Consider the following 16,594-nt stretch of genomic DNA (forward strand, 5'->3'; position numbering starts at 1 on the left):
GTTTCGTGGGTGTTTATTTCCTTGTGTTTGCTTACACGTGGGTTGGGTGTTATTTTCTTTTGAGTACAACGATATAATGATGTATTTTACACTAAGGAGATGGAGAGTTCTGTTAAGTCACATAATAGGCGACCTATTTGATATTGACTTTATTATCCATGAGATTCAAACTTAAGATTTCTTACTTACAAGTAAAGAGGAATATCATCAGACCAAAATATTGAACAGGGGTTTTATTTGTTTACCCGATGAGAGTTACCATATCAGTTACAAAATCCTTTGACTAAAATATAAAGGTATTAAAGCCAAAATAGTCCTTGAGATTGTCATAATTTTGTACTTTGCTGCTTGCGTTTGCAATCAATAGAAGTGGTATAAGTTTGTCTACTGTCAATTATTTTGGTCTTTTTATGAAAAATCTTTATTAAATAAGGATTAAAATAACAAAAATATCCACAATTCAATAAATAATTAGCCAAAATGATTAGTAAAAATAGTAAATTTGACATTTTGTCTTTATTTAATCGTGATGTACTGACCAAAATGAATAATAGTGGACAAATTCAGAAACTAATTCTATCGATTTTAAATTTTAGATACCATTTTAGATAAAAGATAATGCCACGAAAATTAAATTTTTTAAAATTAAATTTACAAATCAAATAATATGATTATTGATAATTAAATTTTTACTTAAGTATTGATTAATATTCTTATTTTGTGACACATCATTTTCGTCTCTCTATCGTTACCTTACTAAAAGCCTAAAACTAAATGGGATTGCGTGACTCGAGTCCAAGATTCCGTGGGCTTGATGTAACCGACCGCTTGGCTCACATGCATATGGATTTGCCCATTTTTCCTTTAGCTTTGGGGTCCATGCCTTTCCCATTCCCCAACAGTAGACTTCCCATCATTTTCATTGACTCACTTGTGTCTTCTTCTTTTTTCATTCTAAGGGACCACTTGGCTTAAAAAACCCTCCTAAACTAAACAATTTATAGCATGTGATTATATTTCGTCCAAATTAATGTTTTAATTTTTAAAGTTTTATTTTCAATTTTCACTATTTTTATCGAAACAACCCATATAGATATCGGTCTTTGATATATTCATCGATATTTTCACAAATTTATATTTTGATATTTTCGCTAATGCAGATATTTTAAACACTAATTATACCACTTAAAAGTTGTTTCATTACACATTCTTTCCAACTAATCTTTTTAGTGTTGGCTTTGTGCTTATTCCCTTTTTTTACCCTAATTTTTCTCAAATCTCATTAGTTTGAAATCATTTAATAAAAATAATCCAATAAAAAAGGAGATCAATTCTCCTGCACCCAAAATAGGTGTAGCCTTAATATGACCCCAATTATTGATTGACATATATTAACTTTATGACAAGAAAGTTAAGAAAAGTTTAATTTATAAACACGTGTCCGTCAGCGATTGAGTACACAGATAGACCACATCCATTTTGGACGGAGAAGATTTGATCCCATCCAAAAGTGATCCTATTGAGAAGATGGCATTTGAAGATAATACTAGAGGGCTGTCTTGTCAACTAAGAAGTATCTAAATTTTGAAAATTTGAGGAGTTTTACAGTAATTATAATTAAATTATAGTAGGGCAAGATCTGCATTTCACTAAATTAATTTAATGATTTGATTAATTGATTAATTATAGGGAACCGTCAGATTAATTGTGGGATTCCAGTCTTTGATATTTGCAATTTCCCAAAACCATAAAACATAATAATTAATTTGTGGCAGTGCGAGGTAAAGGACACCAACCTTAATCTAATCAATGGCATCAGAATTCCAAAAATACCCCTTAAACAAGGCATTTCATTGGTCCAGAAGAATGCTTTATAGTCTTTCTAAACATGGGTGCTCTCTCCAAGGCCGCCATGTGTACAAATAAATTATAACCCAGAAAATTGAAATTAAAAAAAAGAAAAGAAAAAAAACACAAAAAGAAAGAGAAAAAAGTTACAAAAAAATGGAAAAGTTAAATCCACACGACATGTTGTGGGTTCAATTCTTACCGATAATGAATAGCAAGATGGTGGTCAAGAAAAAGTTGATATGCTTCTGTAAGTCTTTCTTGATCTCTAAAAGGGTGGACTACTTGAAGAAACCTCTAACTAATCTTGGTTTTTTTTTTTTTTGGAAACCCAACTAATCCTATTTTGAAAGAGAAATAAAAAAAAAAGAAAAACTAATGAAAATAATTTAAAATTTTTGAGTTTTAACTATAAGGATAAAATAAAAGATAAAATAAATAGTACCATGATTGACTTTTTAATGTAAAAATATAATTTTTTATTAAACTAAACAGTACTGGGGTTTAAAGAGTAGGCAGCAGCCCTTTGTCTCTTCAATGCTACAAAACTCTTGTTTGCACTCTTCCTCTTGTGTGTGTGGCTTGAGGACAGATTTTCACTGTGAAGTGTGAAGTGTGAAGTCACACACTCTCTCTCTCTCTCTCTCGGCATGCTTTCTCTCTCTGATTACATTGTCTCACCCTTCATCCACCTTTTTCTCTCTCTCTCTAGACCTCACTTTTTGTGTCTCATGCTTTACTGCTCTTGGCCTTGTTCTGATTAGTCTCTTCTTTTCCTTTTTATATCGAGTGAAATATATATTTACACTTTTGGGAGTTTTGGGTTTTTTTTTGCTGTTGAAGATTCAAGGAGACTTTGAGTGGAAGAGATTGAAGAACATGATTGCATCTGCCGGTAGCTTGGTGGGTTTTCCTTTGGCTTCACTTATCTGAGAGATCTGCTCTGTGGTGGGGTAAGCACATTTTCTGCAACCATTATTTTTTTGGTTGCCTTCAAATGCAAGTGAAAATACAAGCAACTTCTTTTCTGGAATATATAGCTTTTGGCTGTACTGCTTTACTCATTTGGGTGTTTTTGAAGTCATTAGAATTTCTTGTGTGCTTTTGGGTTATGGGTTTTCATTTTTGGAGAGATCAAGTTCTGGTTTTTTGAGGTTTATGTGATCTCAAAGTTTGGAATCTTTGATGGGTTTTGTGCCTTTTCAAACAATGGTTTCTGCCAAGGTGAGGATCGTTCAACTATTTTTTTTTTTTCAATAATTCTTGGAATTTTGCAAATTAGAGATCTAATTTTCTGCAGATAGAGAAGTGCATTGGATTCAGTATATCTGTGCAAGTAAATTGCTCTTTGAAATCTAATTTCTTCGTTTTTATCAATTTTGCAGAAAGCGTATCCCTTTTCATAGTGCATTGTATTTAGACAGATTTATTTTGGCAGATGAGATGTAGTAACTGCCATTGGTGTTGATTTTTGTTGCAGCTGAATGCTTTTCTTTGGTGTATTTATTTCTGTTCAATGTATTTGCCTACCTATTTTGGGGAAAGAATTTAGGACTCGTTTGAAAGTGCTTTTAAAATGGTTGAAACCGCTTTTGATGAAAATGTTTTTGGAACCAATCCTTAGTAAAAATGCAAGTGAATCCTGGAGAAACACTGCTTCCTACAAGAAGCACATAACCGGTGCTTCTTGCAGGTTAGCACTTTAAGTACTTCTAAACGAGCCCTTAATTTTAATGTAGAAACTGCATGTCATTTTTAGCAGTGTTGTTAGGATTAAATTATATCCTGCAGGTCTTGATTTTTGTTGATATTGTTTCCATCTTTGTTGCAGAGTTTCCGATCTGTCAATGGGATTAGAGATGGATTTCGATAGAAATTGCAAGGTAGGTTTGAGTCCTAACACTGTGCTTCCAACTCATTGTCCTCGTTCCCATGGTGAAAGAAGGAGCACAAAAGGAAAATTAAAACGTAAAGATGATTTATCGAGCATAAAGGAGGATTTCGTGGAAATCAGCTTTCATCACTATCGCAGCGCTTCTTGTAAAAGTGTTCCATCTAGGCCTGTTGTTAACATAGACCTTAAGCGTGGTTCTATATATCAAAGCTCCAAAGAGGTACAAAATATTAAGAAAATGGGCACTGTTGAAGGAAGGAGCAAAGTTGGAATGCCGCGAAGTAGTGACACCTCTTTCTCTTACCGAATTGTTGACACGATGTGTAGTTCAGATGAGGAGAGTACACAGAATAGGTCTTCAGTAGTATCTTTGAAATCAGACTTGAATGCACCATCTGTTGGCCGGCCTCATGTTGAACCATGCTCATCAGATAGTTTGATTGATATTTGTATGGATCCCGATTACAGGGAAAAGCACTCTGCTGAAGCTTTACGAGAATTCTCGGTGGATCTGAAACTAAGAAGTGATGCTGTTGCTGGACCTCTAAATAATGGTAATGAACTTCTGGAAAGAGACCAAGTTCACACATTGCACAAGTCTTTCTCCGCTAAGGTGGAAATGCTCCAATCTCGTTCCCCACCAGAGAGTGCTCGCTCATCCAGGGTCAGCTCAAAAACCCGGTTCAGCCCTATTATAAAGATGTTTGATCCATTCATGAAGTCTAAGTCTTTGAGAACTCCGAGTTATGTAGTGGAACCTGGCAGAGCCAAAACGACTGAGCCGGCAAACATGACAAGAAACAGGTCACATAAAAAATCTTTGTTGCCAGTCTATTCAAATACAGCACAGAGTCCAGATTGTGATCCTCCGCGTATCAACCGAGATAACCACCAATCGGTTGTTGCATGCTCGCCAGTTCACCTACATGGCCATCTCAAGTTACAAAATAAACACGGAATGCCATTTTTTGAGTTCTCGTTGAAGTGCTCAGGAGACGTCTTGGTGGCCAGGACATGGAAAGCAGATAATGCTATTAATTGGGTGTATACCTTTCACTCCATCGGAAGCAGAAAGAAGAGCAATGCCAGCGGTTGGGGATTATATGGTAGTGACAGAGATTCTTCAATGGTGGGACAGATGCAAGTGTCCTGTTACCTATGTTCGGAACTCAAAGATGGAGTTTTTGAAAATTCCATGGTGACGGAGTTTGTGGTGTATGATATCGCTCATGCAAGGAAAATGTTTGCAGCCCAAGAAAACTCTAATAGTAGCCTTGATGATGTTAAACCTCCCAAAGGTTCTAGTCCAGGCACAGTTGGGGCAACTATAAAGTTGGATGAGTCTTGTCCCACCAAGGTCAAACTTCAACAAAAACATGCTTCCAACAGCAGTGATAACGATACTTCAGCCTGGCCGTCTGCAGATTTGCATCCAAGCCTTGAAATTGCAGCCATCGTTATGCAAGTTCCTTTAGAAAAGAGAGAGAGCTTGAAATACAAGAGAGGGGATAAAATTAGTGATAAAGTACATCGAAACCTACTGTCCATGGGTGAACAGAAGGAGGCTGCCCCTGATAGCCAAAGTCCAGGAAACTTACAGGTGGTGGTACCAGCTGGAAACCATGGCACACCGAGTGCTGAAAGCAGCGGTCCTTCATCATTACTAGATCGGTGGAGGTTGGGTGGAGGCTGCGACTGTGGTGGCTGGGACATGTCCTGTCCTCTTATTGTCTTAAGCAATCCCCACACCAAAAGCGCTGATGATCAACTATTGGCAGAGAATCAGAAGCTTATGGAACTTTATGTTCAGGTTTGACGTTGGAGAAAATTTTCATGATCATAGCTTGAATTGAATAAATGTTCTTTTTGTTAAATTCTGAACTAAAAAGAATTCTAGAGACAACGGGTTTGATTTTGCTGGTTCCTCCCCATTGAAGAATCGTAGTTGACTAGCTGCTAATTTCGTTCTTCATTAATTTTGTTCATGCTTGGTAACATATATGTAGGGAATCTCATAAGCTATTGCTCGACTTTGATTTGTTTGCAGGGATCGAAGGAGAAAGCACCAGCAGTGATCATGACAATGGTTGAAGAGGGACACTATGCAGTTGATTTTCATGCCCGGTTATCTACACTACAAGCATTTTCTACATGTGTTGCCATTTTGCACGGTACAGAAACATCCGCAGCCGCAGGGCAGGAGAGGAACACACAGTTGTCACAATGCAGCTCATTGAAAGTAGTGCTTGAGGAAGAAGTGAAGTACTTAATTGAAGCAGTTACGGCAGGGGAGAAGAAGGAAGTAGCTAAGAGGGTGAAAAAAATCCAACCGTCTTATGTACTGAACCCTCCCTTCTCTCCAATTGCTCGGGTGTAGATTTCCTGCAGCATCTATGGTTTGCTCCGGAGAATCCCACAAGGGATTTAGAGATGACCCCGAGTCTAACCAGCACCAAGTGGAAGGGCATCGGCAACAGATGGCCGAGACGACATTTACACAGATACTGAGGGTCATTTAGTATAAAAAAAGTTGTGGCAAGGCTCAACAGGCAACTGAGTGAGGCGAAAAGGACTTGCTGAAGCGGGCGAGGCTTGCCATTGCCGGAGGGAGGGTTAGCACCATCAAGGAGGGTCTAAAATCTAGATCATTTAGAATTGTATCATTGAATATGTTCATCGACGACGTCGATAATCCAAATGCAGCAGCATACAACACTGTCCATATAGAAACCTGTAGGGGAAGGATAAAGAAGTAAGCATCTGAGAATTGGGAGATAGCAGTTAGCATAGCTGTCCTTTCTCTTTTGCAAATTTTTGTTTCTATCAAATTTGGTTGATTTGTACTTTATAAATTAGGAGGGAGAAGACAACATCCATGACTAATTACTGTATAATATAAGAATACAAACTTTGTTAGAAAATAATTATCTTACAAATTTATGTCACTGGTTAACGGCCTGTCGTTTTTCGCAACAGAGTAAAACATTAAAATTTTACACCGGGATCAAACTCGGGTCACAAGCGGGAATACTTACCACTATACTACAACGACCTTCTTGACAACAAATAGGTTATTTAGGTATTCTAAATCAATTGAGTAATTTAAAGCAAGAATTCTGGCTGTGTAATATTATAATAAACCCAAAACCAAGTAGGTGCTTTTATTTCCAATTTTGAAAGAGATCTAAGTTCGAATCTCATTTTTTCATTTTCTTGAAAAAATTATAGCGGCGTTTTCACGGAAAAAATGAAAATGAAAATGGGTTCGCCCTCCTTGGAATCATGACATGAAAATTAGTTTAGACCAAGAGCTACCCCTTTTTCCGTATATTTTGTATGAATTTGAAATGCGAATAAAGTTACACTAGTGTTAGAAAAATGGACACAAAATTATACATATATCGATACACATCTGCACATATTGATCCACATTTGCACCTACGCCGACCGTACATCCTTTTCTTATCAACAACTTTCACATACAAAATTTGAATGCAATCATTCTCCTATAAAAGCTGAAGAATTCTTGTATCTCTGGTCATGAATGTTGAGCATGCAGTTCAGATGATGCTTGTGGAGATGGTGATGGAATTGATGATGGCAGCACTGGATCATTGTCCATATTTTGTTTGTATTGAATTCTTTGAACATCGGTTTGGGGACTCTCCAAAGAGAACAATCTCTTGAAAAATTCATACGATGCAAAGAAGATCGCTCCTTGAGACATATACATAATCAATCTCGGAGTCAATCCCCTGACAATGACAATAAGAAAATCAGTCATGCTATCGTCATATCAAGCATACAGCTCAATGGAAATTTTGTTTGCAAGGGTTTCCCCATAAAATTGCTGGGTAGGACGAGATGAAATCAGCTCATTGATGATAAAAAGAACTATTCTTCTGACCTACGAATGAGCAGAAACGGAATAAGAAATACCTGTAGAGGCCTTGCAGACCTTCACTCTTTCCTATTTCCTGAAGGGCATGAATCACACCATTATACTGGCTCATAGAACCCGGAATCTGCATAACACAAACTTTTTAAGAAGCACAGACAACATATATAAAGTTCGTTATAGTATTTACAAAGTGTAAAAGTCCAGGTAACATGCGACCTGTTCAAACTCTACAGACACAAAATGTCAAAACAAATGGCCTCCCCAGTCACATTCTACTTCAAAAGTCTCAAGTGGATAATATCTTACCCTTGCAATGCTCTTAGAAACCTATTTTGGGAAGCTAGTACAGAATCTATGGACAAAGTAGCTGGTGTGAATCGCTAAATAAAGGCTGAGACATTTTGGAACATGAAATACCCCGACTGTAATTGTTCAACATCACAATAAGTTCAATAATAAATGCATCATAATTGCAAACCTGAGTCTGCAATCTTGTCTTCACAACATCAAAAGGAGTTGTAAATAAAGCAGCAGTAGATCCCGCTATTCCTCCACAAACTAGCTGCACGAGCGGAAAAATCATGTTAATAAAAATCAGATGATAAGAGAAAGAAAACACTAGCTAAGCCAATTGCAAGAAGGTAGATTATAGTTAAAACTGAAGATGTTCGGCATAGAGGAAGGAAACAAACTGTTTGTAATGTGGTGGGTTGGACACCAGCTTCTTTTGGAGACAGCATAAATTGCTTCAAGCTTTCATATGTGTAGAACTACAGTAGAGACAGAAAGCTAAAATAAGACGAATAAAAATAACCGTAGGCAGTTGAATGAATCCACAATACAAACAAAGCAAGAGGACATGTCTGATACTCTCTCTCCTCCCGCATGTTTTTTGTTGACTCAAATTCCTTTCTCTAGCACAAAAACTAAATCGTACGTAGAAACAACTGACCTTGACAATTGAGTGAGGAACATTCCTGCAGAGTACAGCTCCCCATCCAGCATACAGTGATGGCAAACCTCCCTTCCGAATGATTCCAACAAATGCATTCCTGAAAAAATAAATGAAAGGGGGAATCTGAATACTAACAAAACAGAAGTTCTATGTGTGGACCATGCCAGAACCAGAGTTGATAGCTAAAACGAAGAAATATCTAAAGCCGCTACAAAGGAAATGACATTGACTTTACAGTACTATTACAAATAAAAGTTCAAATACTTTAAAATAAAAATCTGAATGGATAAAGCAATCAAAATAAATGGCTACAAACACTTGACTAAGACCTGGTTTGGTACTGAGGTGATTCTGAAAAAAGCTGGGAGCTGTTTTTGTGTTTGGTAAACATTCAGCTTCAGCTTTTTTTCACAGTTTTGGGTGAAAAAAAGCCAAAAACAAGAAGCTGCAAAACCCAGCTTTGAAAAATCGACTTTTTTTCACATCTGTTTTACATAAAAGTTTACCAAACACTATAATACTGTTTTTTTTTTTCAAAAGCACTTTTACAAAAAAGTTTACCAAACACTCTGCTGCTTTATTTTATAGCCGCTTATTCTCACAGCACAACAGAATCAGCTTTTTTTCAAAGCACAGCAATACAAACCAGCCCTTAAATACCATGTCGATTGTGATATAGGCAACAGATAATACAAGGATCTTAAAGATATACCAGCAGCTGTGATAGTGTGAACCAACTTGCATCTGCTGCTTTATACGCTCACTAGGAGTAAAAATAAAGGAAGTAGCAATGCTTGCACAACCGCCTGCCACGCAGTGGGCAAAAGAGTAATACTCCTGCAAAAATGAAATGGGTGAGACTTTGAAAGCCTAAATGCAATGCATTGGCAATAATTACCAATAAGGCCTACGAGTCTACGACTCCACAACATGTTATGGACTTTTTTTGTTCCCCCCCCCCCTCCTCCCCACTTCCACATGACAATTAGAGTTGCAAATAAATAAATTAAACAAATTAATTAGTTGAGGAGACAGAGAAGTATAGGGACCAAGCTAGAGGGAAAAGCAAGATGGTAGAGATAGCAAAAAGTCAAAATGGTACCTTTGGAAAAAGAGGAAGTAAAGCACCCTTGACTGATTCATATGTGAAAGTATAAACTGCAGAAATTGGAGCCGATGATGCAATGTTGGTAGCAATACCACGATAAAGTCCAGTTAAACCTAAAATCAATTTCACCGCTATCAGTTATGTGGCATCTTAAGAGAATGCCTTCTAGAGGGTAGTGAAGATAAAATTAGTCAATAACGTTTATTCTCCTGAATTCCCATAAATCAACTCACCTCTATCAGACACAATTGATTTTCCAATGTCGTATATAGACTTCTGTTCAGCTCGGCAGGATTGAACAACAGTCTTAATTGTATCAACAGGATGAAGACAAATGCTAACAAATACTCCAGACAATGCACCTGCAAAGGCATGCTCTTGCTTAGGAAGAGTATAACGACGCTTTTCACATGCTAATGCACAGATCTCTGCCTTGCATTCATCTTGGATAATATACTTTTCGGATTGTTTCTTTTTGTTCCCAAGTAGTTCATGATGATCTGTCTTAGGATGACATTCTTCAAACACATCATTACAGGAAACAATCGAGTCTATATGATAGTCAGTATATAGATTAGAATATGGGGTCCTTGAAATACTACCATCTGCCACACTGCCTACCGAACTCAGGAAGTAATCAGAAGACAGAGAGGTGCTTCTATCCATCTCAAAGTTTCCATTCTCACATGATGATACATGGTATTTGTAACATTCAATTACAGCAGGATTTTCAGCATTTGCGGCCAATTTCTCTGAATGACTAGTTGTATCTCCTGAAATAGATCGGCCTGCAATGCTCACTGTTTCTCCTGGAATGCAGTACTGACCAGTTCTGTTATCAATCTCAGTCACTTTGACTGGGCAGTTTAACCCAGAAGAAATCATATCACCCATCCATCCATATATACTTCCCAATTGGTATGAGACTTCTAAACTTGCAAGCCCATTTCCCCGCCAAGATTCTTGAGACACACTCGCACCATCATGCAAAAACCTCCAAAATGATGAATGAGAACAACTTCTACTGCAAGGTTCGAACACTGAAATCTTTTCACTTACCTGCAGAAAATCTAAACTCGATTGGATTGCGGGTGGAAATGGACCAAAATTCCTGAAATCAACAGACAAGTACTCACTCTTGGCTGAAATAGGTGCCGTGTCATTTCCTTCCCCACCTATATCAGCCAAGAATACCTCCTTTTGACAGCTACCGTCATTTTGGTTTGAATGTGCCTTGGGTTGAAAAAAACCAAGAGGACGACTTGCACAATCCCATATCTGGCCAACTGCTGCGATGAGCTCAGCAGTGCTCAATATCTCACGAGGCTTAGGCTGCAACTTTCTACTGCATTGCTTATTAACTTTATCAGAAATGGCGGGGGCAGATTCTTCATGAACAAAACCAGGAAGCCCAGAGGATGCCTGACCAACTGGGTACCACCTGTATTTGATCGAAGGTTGATCATTCTTATGCAGTTTATTGCCCCCTGCCATTTTCTTAAATCTCTTAAGGTGTTCCTTGAAAAAGAAGAGTACAATGTCTTGAAATACAAGCAACTGCAAAGGGAATTAACAGATTGCATCACTGAATGGAACTAAAAACATAGAAATAACCATATTTAATCTCACTTATTGCCATTTGATCTCTCTCCCCTCATAATTACATATCATTGTATAAACTCTAATCGGAAGAATTCAGCTAACCACTTTCAGTAAGAACAACAATAGAAAACATTTAAACGGCAATAATGTTACTTACCAGTCAATTTCCTCCCATATCTTATTAACTGCAGATTATATAAAACGAACTCGGCCCCAGCTTCCCCAATCCACAGGAGCACAACGACCCGATTAATGACACAGAAACCCTGAATAGTAATTGAAAATTCACAAAGTGAGACATAATTCCATCTCAATTAACACCCTCAAACATTTTGTCCAATAAAAAACCCTAAGGTGCAACACATTCAACTTTCATATGAAATTCCATTAGACTATATAATCCACTTATATATGAAACATAATAATCTTCTAAAAACATTCAATCAAGTCAAAATTGAACATAAGAGCATTCAATCATCTGATTATTTTCTCTTCCAACTTTCTCAGCAACCAAACAGAAAAAATTATCAAAAGAACAAATCATTTCTCCGGAAAAAGAATTGAACCTCAACAGAAGCGGCCGCGGGGGAGCCGAAGTCAGAACCTCTGTCCTTCTTCTGCGGAACATTTCCAGGGAAAAGAATTGGGGAAAATATTAGGGTTTAAGGAGCAGTGGTGTAGGGTTTTATACAGTGATTTGTGCGCAGCATAAATTCAAAGTACGCCTTCATATATCACAACGCCTACGCTACCAAATTCAAAGTAAGCCAAAGTATGCCTCTCACTTCCGTTGTCCGTGCTTTCTGTTTACGTGTTAATGGTTAAGTCACGTTAATATTTTATATTACTATTTAATGTTGTTTTATTATTTCTATAAAAAAAAAATAATATAAAATATTAATGTGGCTTAACCGTGACCACACAAAACAGGAGGGCACCGGAAGTGGAAGGGCAGACAATCCTTGTCCAATTAGGACGATTCTAAAATGAGGAAATTACATGGGCAATACACCCTAAAAATATTTGTTATTACAAATATGACACCCGCGACTCCCACGGTGGTGTCTGTCAAGTTGCGACTGCCTAGGTGAACCGCAAAATTTTGAATCTGAATATTTTTCAAACAATTAGAATGCATTTAAAGATTTTGAAAATTCTAAATTTTCGATCTGAATTTTTTTAAGTGTTTTGGAACTTACTCCGATAAGACCAACTCTAATTCTTTAGTAAGTCCTAAAATTTATCTTTTATTCCCCTCAAAACACTCCAACCCTTATTCTGAAATGGGGCATAGTGTTAGAACACACTCCAACCCTTGTTCTAAATATTTTGGAGTAAGTCCTCAAATTTCCCTTCTGTTCCCCTCAAAACACTCCAACCCCCATCTTTCCTTGTGCATGTTCTGTGTAATGATGGTCTTCCTTGCCCCTCCCCCACCCTAAGTTTTCAACTGGTAGTGTGAGGAGTGACACTTTTAGCATTAGATGCGGCATCATGGGATCTTGTACCTCCTTACACTACTCGATCTAATTGTCGTCTTTGGCTGTTTGCCTCAGGGTAGGCTCTCTCTGTAAAACTTTGGCATCTTTACCCGGATAATGGTATATCTTGTTCACCAAAATAAAATTTTCAAATTTCAACCAAGATTTAGCCCAAAATTTGTGGTAGAGCTCACATGTGAGAATGAGAAAGGGCAATTGAAGCTCACCTGCCAAGCAAGGACGCATGGCACGCGCCTCACCCAACAGGTCTCCTGACCCCACCCATGTGGCCATGTCAACCACTTGCCTGCAAGAAGAATGAGCCTAACTGCTCTTTTCCATCATCCAATGGCTCTAATTCAAATGGACCAACTGTCCAGATTTATATTTGTATTGTTTTTGTTTTAAATTTATAATTTAATAAAATGCAACTGCTGATATTTAATATGATCAAATCTAACAGTATAAAAAAGATCTAATGGCCTAAATTTAAATCCAACAGTTAAAATAATTTAAAAAATAATTTAACTCAAAACTCACCCAAAAATTGTATAAATACCTATGTATTTGTTCAAACATCCGCGCAAACTCACTTTTCTCCTCCAATTCTTCCAAATTTTCTTTCTACCATCTTCCAAAACCATTTCTTCCCATATATTTGTTTCATGTGTTTTGTGTTTATACATCTCTATCATATGTTTCATATTCTTCCATAGTGTTTCATGAGTTTTATGTGTTGATTTAGTGATTTTTCAATATTTATCGGAATTTAAATATTTTTAGGTTAAGATGTTCATAAAATTAATTTAGGATAGTCTACATAAAATTTTTTTTAAAGTTAATTTTAAAAAAAATTAGCCTAAATTCATTTTTTAATAATTTGGGGCTAAAATTTTAGACCAAAAGGGTTGGAGCAGAAATATTGTTTCTGGGTTAAAGCCTAAATTTTCTGGGCTAAAAATTTTAGGTTTTACTCCAAGGGTTGGAGATGGTCTAAAAATACATATGAATTTTTTTTTTATATATATAGTTATTTACTCAAATTATAGTTTTTTAATCCACTTTTTATTTTATTTTTTTTGTCATTTTTAGATATATTTTGTTCATTGTTTTTAGAATTAAGTACCCAAAATCTCTCAACCTTTTAGTGTCATCCCAAATTGGTGTCAATTTTTTTAAACATTTCAAACAAGTACCTAACCTATTGAAAATGTCACATTTTTTAAGTCCCATTTAATATTTACCATTAACTGCACATGTGGCAATAATGGGTCCCACTTATTTGCTTACTTGGACACTAAAATAATAATAATAATAACTTCAAAAAAGACATGAAGATGAAAAAATAAAAATAAATAAACAAACTCACGAATAAAATGGAAAATAAAAATGAAGATCGGGAAAATTCCTAACACAAAAGAAGGTTAAGAATTCATATAGGGTCTTGATGAGCTTGTTTCTGCTCATGAGATTTCCTCATTTGCCAATTTTTAGCTAGTAAAGCTACGAGTTCTTCTTTCTGGGCGGTGAAGATGGTGGTGGCCGCATCATGGCAGTCCATACCATTTCAACAACCTCCATGACCTTTTTCTTGATGTTGGTCGCTTGATTTGTAGGGTGAAGTTTGCGGTTGTGCGTTGGGTTTGGAGGTAATGGCCTGAAGGGGATGGTGGTGACAATTACTTGGTGGAGGCCATGCTTTCATGACCTTATATTGATGTAGGATACAAAGCAATACCTAGTTAATTTAACAAAAATGTAGTTACGGGTTAGCGGATATGACATTTTTAATAGGTTGGGTACTTGTTTGGAATGTTTAAAAAGTTGAGACCAATTTGGAATGACACTAAAAGGTTGGAGGGTTTTAAGTACTTAATCCTTGTTTTAATACTAAATATACATTCATATATTAAAAAGAATAAGCATACCAATGTACCATAAAAATCAATTGAATTTATACATAACCATTATCAAATATTTCAAAAAAAAAATTTATTGATGTACGAAAAAGTTAGAGGAATATTAAAAAACTTATAAACTATATGAAAGTTAGAGGAATATTTTTAGATATGCCAAAAATTCTGAATTTAAGAATTGTGGTCCGATTCTGAAATTTTGAAAGAGAAATTGAAAACCTTGTTTTTGATACAAACCTTTCCAAACACACCCCTAGCCGGCACATCAATCGTTGGTAAAATTACTTGGCGACCAATTAAGCCGGGGACACGAAATATCCCAATACGAGAGGGATTTAAAAAGCATCTTCTCTTTTTTTTTCCCATATCAAATAGGTAATAATTAAGCAATCGATTTCCTAATCCAAACTGGTCAGTATTCACATCCTACAAATAGCTAGCCGGTCATTCTATTTCATTTATCACTAACCATTATTCTATCTCTCTCTCTCTCTCACACACATATACAGTGAAGTTGCACATCATGGATATTATCACCAGAAACCCTAGCTCCGATGAGGTCTTTGTTTCTTCTAATGAACCAAAACCCTATTTCGTGTTTCACCCCTTCTTTAAATATTCAAGAATGATGGAAGACGAAGACGACGAACAAGCAGAAGAAGAGAGTCTCCACAGAGCTAACCCCAAGCCCTGCTTCCAGCACTTCATATGTTCACCAAGTCTCAACTACTCTGACGTTAGGGAGCACTTCACAATATATTCACGAAGTTTCAACTACTCTGACGTTAGGGGCACTTCTCAGTGCCCACAATATGTTCACAAAGTTTCAACTACTCTAACGTTAGGGTGCACTACCCACAATGTGTTCACGAAGTTTCAACCACTCTAACGTTAGGGTTTCTGTCTTCAATGTTGTCCGCCAACAAGAGAGAAGCAGATATTCAAAACCCTTCTCCTTTCCGTTATCCGAACCGTCAACAACTACCACCGCTCAAAGTGAACAATATTAAGCAGGAAGCCGAGGAGGAGGAGGAGGAGGAAGAGACCTGGAAAATCAAGAAGATGCTGATGAGAGGTGACCTCGGAAACACCTGCAGATTTTTGGAGACAAAAAGTTTGGTGGCGTGATAACTCATATATTTCATGCATTTATGCCATCCATGTCTAGTCTCTTTGTGATGTTTTTGAGTTAAACTAGTTGCATTTTATCTTATTTTGTGTTAATGTGCAGTTACATGTACTTTGGGATCAATTTGAAGGCAAAAGAAATGAAAACATGTCATTTTTGGGGTTGACCCTTATTCAAACGTGGAAAGAAGTTTAATGACCTGTTTTGAAGCCCAAATAAAGAATCCAAGATTAATCTGGCTTGTTAGAAGAAGAAGAACATAATGGAAAAGGAATTGGGATATCTAGCTTGATTTGCAGGTGCCAAATAAGGCAAAAACGTGCAAAATAAAGGCTAAGTTGCTGGGATCACTTTGGAATATCTTGCAACCCCATTTAGCATATAAATACTAGGGTTTCATATCACTTTTACACAAGCCCCCCTTGGGGTCGCCTAGAGCTCCCTCTCTCTTCTTTTTCTTTAACCTTTCTTTTAGAAACAAAACCCTATTTCCTTTCACCATCCGCTGCCACCAAAGAAACCACGTAGCCGCACTATTCTTGAATGATTTCCACATCAGAATTGGTTCAAGGGGGTTTCTTCTATGAACTTTAATTTCACTCATGTTGTTCTTGATATTTATATATTATGTAATCATGTTGTGTAATTAAGTTCATAGCTAGGGAATTCGATGTAGACTTGCAAACCTACTCTATGTTATTAAGTTAAAGTATTCAAATTATCAATCTATGTTCTTGTTTCATTCACTGATTTTATAGTA

The 16,594-nt window shown here is 36.7% G+C and overlaps 2 protein-coding genes across 2 annotated transcripts; one reads left to right on the plus strand and one right to left on the minus strand.

Moving 5' to 3' along the window:
• The first annotated feature begins 2,443 nt into the window (after window positions 1-2,443).
• On the plus strand, window positions 2,444-6,692 carry LOC137710358 (uncharacterized). Its single transcript, XM_068449311.1, has 3 exons — window positions 2,444-2,801; window positions 3,680-5,552; window positions 5,790-6,692. Exons 2-3 carry the CDS (start codon window positions 3,696-3,698, stop codon window positions 6,117-6,119), a joined length of 2,187 nt encoding a protein of 728 aa, XP_068305412.1. The 5' UTR covers window positions 2,444-2,801; window positions 3,680-3,695; the 3' UTR covers window positions 6,120-6,692.
• A 366-nt stretch (window positions 6,693-7,058) lies between these two features.
• On the minus strand, window positions 7,059-12,043 carry LOC137710359 (uncharacterized). The gene is made up of 10 exons (XM_068449313.1): window positions 11,875-12,043; window positions 11,466-11,574; window positions 9,940-11,263; window positions 9,701-9,819; window positions 9,311-9,435; window positions 8,596-8,695; window positions 8,336-8,413; window positions 8,122-8,205; window positions 7,682-7,767; window positions 7,059-7,497 (listed from the first exon to the last, which is right to left on the minus strand). Exons 3-10 carry the CDS (start codon window positions 11,198-11,200, stop codon window positions 7,281-7,283), a joined length of 2,070 nt encoding a protein of 689 aa, XP_068305414.1. The 5' UTR covers window positions 11,201-11,263; window positions 11,466-11,574; window positions 11,875-12,043; the 3' UTR covers window positions 7,059-7,280.
• Window positions 12,044-16,594: the final 4,551 nt, after the last annotated feature.

This window comes from Pyrus communis, chromosome 12 (assembly GCF_963583255.1).
Source record: "Pyrus communis chromosome 12, drPyrComm1.1, whole genome shotgun sequence".
NCBI lineage: Eukaryota > Viridiplantae > Streptophyta > Magnoliopsida > Rosales > Rosaceae > Pyrus > Pyrus communis.